The sequence below is a fragment of the Cyprinodon variegatus genome, unplaced genomic scaffold, assembly GCF_000732505.1.
Source record: "Cyprinodon variegatus isolate N-32 unplaced genomic scaffold, C_variegatus-1.0 Scaffold534, whole genome shotgun sequence".
Taxonomy (NCBI): domain Eukaryota; kingdom Metazoa; phylum Chordata; class Actinopteri; order Cyprinodontiformes; family Cyprinodontidae; genus Cyprinodon; species Cyprinodon variegatus.
In genome coordinates this window covers 459,585-462,364 of record NW_015150987.1, presented here as the reverse complement: position 1 = coordinate 462,364, position 2,780 = coordinate 459,585, and the positions used below count along the sequence as shown (strand labels likewise).

General features: G+C 47.3%; 1 protein-coding gene across 1 annotated transcript in view; it reads right to left on the bottom strand.

Moving 5' to 3' along the window:
* Positions 1-2,780, bottom strand: part of LOC107095265 (ras GTPase-activating-like protein IQGAP1) — a 23,272-nt gene that overhangs the window by 5,643 nt on the left and 14,849 nt on the right. Inside the window, exons 16-22 of the mRNA XM_015391285.1 lie at positions 2,077-2,148; positions 1,861-1,930; positions 1,567-1,775; positions 1,258-1,410; positions 1,018-1,181; positions 704-928; positions 495-635 (exon numbers count right to left, since the gene is read on the bottom strand). Coding sequence (XP_015246771.1) covers positions 495-635; positions 704-928; positions 1,018-1,181; positions 1,258-1,410; positions 1,567-1,775; positions 1,861-1,930; positions 2,077-2,148 — 1,034 coding nt within the window. The remainder of the gene's footprint in view (positions 1-494; positions 636-703; positions 929-1,017; positions 1,182-1,257; positions 1,411-1,566; positions 1,776-1,860; positions 1,931-2,076; positions 2,149-2,780) is intronic.

Here is a 2,780-nt window from a genome sequence, read left to right as displayed (position 1 = left end):
CCGCTGCAGACGGTCTAACGTTAGCCCTGGCCGCTGCAGACGGTCTAACGTTAGCCCTGGCCGCTGCAGACGGTCTAACGTTAGCCCTGGCCGCTGCAGACGGGCTAACGTTAGCCCTGGCCGCTGCAGACGGTCTAACGTTAGCCCTGGCCGCTGCAGACGGTCTAACGTTAGCCCTGGCCGCTGCAGACGGGCTACCAAGGTTAAAAGATGAGGACCCATAGGAAACCGCATAGAGGCCATAACTACAGGAGCTGGTGAACAGGGTGGGAAGTGGGGGGATGAACATAAAGTAAAAGGAATTGGCAGTAGGCAGACGGGTGGGGCTCTAATGTAGTTGTTGATCGGTAGAGGGACAGGGACAGAGGGAACTCAGCAGAGAGACATACACTAAAGGCAGATGTTGGATGGACAAAGATCTAGAGGGACCAGGACCCTGACCTAAAGGGGGTCGGCAGATACCGGCAGCGGAGAAGGGAAAGATGAGGACCTACGGAATTTTGTTGAGGTTGGAGGTGATGGCTTTGAGCACACGGTCTGTCAGGTTCTTCAGGTTGATAATGGCGATGTCGATTCTTCGCTGAACTTCAGGATGGGACAGGGCGTCCTCAGCAGAAACCTCGTAGGGTAGAGAGCTGCAGGGACAGACATGTGAGACACTCACTTAAGGGACGTAGAGAATTCCAGCTGTCTGCGTTCTCACCTCTTGTGTCCAGTCTGGGTCTCAGTCTGGTTGATCCAGGTCTTATAGACCTCAACTGGGTCAGTTCTGATGTTGAGGGTTTGGTCTAGTAGGACGTCTTGTAGAGCTGGACCCAAAGAATCTCGCAGGGAGTTCTGACCCTGAGCGTGGCGGTAAAAGTTCACCAGCATTTTGATGACGGTGGGATTCCCAGTAATCACGTCCTGTGGCTGCTCTACCTTCAGCCTAACCGGAGCACAGACCCATAGATGTGTTTAGGTGCCAGTGACATCACAGTTTTCAGAAAGGTAGAAAACAACATCACAGGAAGTCACCTTATCTCATATCTCAGCGCCTCAGTAAACAGCTGCAACAGCAGGAAGGCTTCACGGCGATCGGAGCCGTAGTTGAACAGGCTGAACACCACCATCTCCATGAAGGCGGTGGAGCGACTCTGAGGCATCAGGAAGATCACCTGAGCCAGGTAGAGAGGCTGTGTCTGGAACATGGAGAAAGTTCGTTACAACTCCGTACAACATGGCCTGCAGCAGGTAAAGGCATGACATGTGCCTCACCTGCAGAAGGTAGAAGAGGTGTTGGTAGGCCTCCAGTCTCATCCTCCTGTCTCGGCTCAGGGCTTTCAGCCCTTTGCTTCTCTCTACGTCCATCATGTCCGACAGCTGCTCCTTGTTCTTCTTGGTCAGTTTCTTGCAGTGGGACACAACTTCCTGTTTGGAGACACAGATAAGAACTTGGTAAGACTCTGCTGGGTCTCCGGAAACTGTTTAAAATTGATTATCCTGCTCTGGTTTCAGTATATAGTGATGGTTTGGGACGGAGCGGTTCTGTCTGGATGGATGCTAATGCCAGGGTAAGACTCTAACCTGCAGTGTGGCTCTGTTTCGGACCAGAAGCCCGATCTTCAGGTCCATCAGGTCCAAGTTGGTCTCCAGCTGCCGGTTGAAGCGGATGCTTCTCACCACTTCCTCTCGCAGACGCAGAAGCTCCGCCTCCTCTCTGATGTCAGCATCTCCCAGATCCAGCAAATGAAGGAACTTCCTGACCACAGACAGGGGGGGCGTGTCCGAATGCACTGAGAGAGTTTAAGGAGACGAGCTTATTAAGGGGACATGTGTGACACTTAGTTTGGCCAATCAGGTGCAGCACTGTGAGCTCACCTAACATGCGGTACTCATGTCGGGCTCTGTTGGCTCTGAAGAAGGCCTGGATCTTTATCACAGCATCCACCTATCAAAGATCAGGGATCACAAAATGTAACCATGGAGACAACTCTCTAATTGGCTGATAAAAAAATATTTAGCATTAAGGTAAGCCCATCAAACCGGTTTTGGATCAGAATTCCAGCAGATAATAAATACATTTAAAAAAATTACGTTCTGTTTGAAGAATCTCAGTCGTGACAAATATCTTCTCCTGGCGAGCCACATCTTGACAAACGACTGGATCTAAAAGGGAGAAAACGGAGAGATTGGTTTTCTCCTCGATTAGATCGGTCAAACAGGATTCAAATATGGAGTCTGCAAAAACCTTTCTCTACTCCACCCAAAATAGTCAGGTTATCCGACCCCTTTTCTATATTTATGCTGCTGTAAGTTTTGGCTGCTGGAAGACATGGGGACCACTTTTCCTCACTCTGCATCATTCTATCCCTACTCTCAAATTCTGCAGTATTTGTTAGTGCAACACATCACTTTAGTTTCGTTCTGCTTTTTCTCATCATAGTAGCTTCATTTGGTCAACAACAAAATGCGAGCGAAAATCGTCACCGCAACCTCATCCAGGAAGAGCATGTGTAGCCAGGTTTTAAAATTACAATCGTTATTAGAACATTTCCTTAAAATGTATGAAATGAAGAAAAAAACAACAATTCATTATATTTTGAAATAAATAATTCATTAAAGTTTATTTCATGCAAAAGAAATAAATAACTCTTAAAAGTGTCATACACAGAGGTGGGAAGAGTACTAAAAAATTGTAATTGAGTAAAAGTATCTTTACTTTGCCTAAATTCTACTCAGAGTAAGTAAGTAAGTAAAATTACCCATCTCAAAATTTACTCAAGTAAAAGTACAAAATT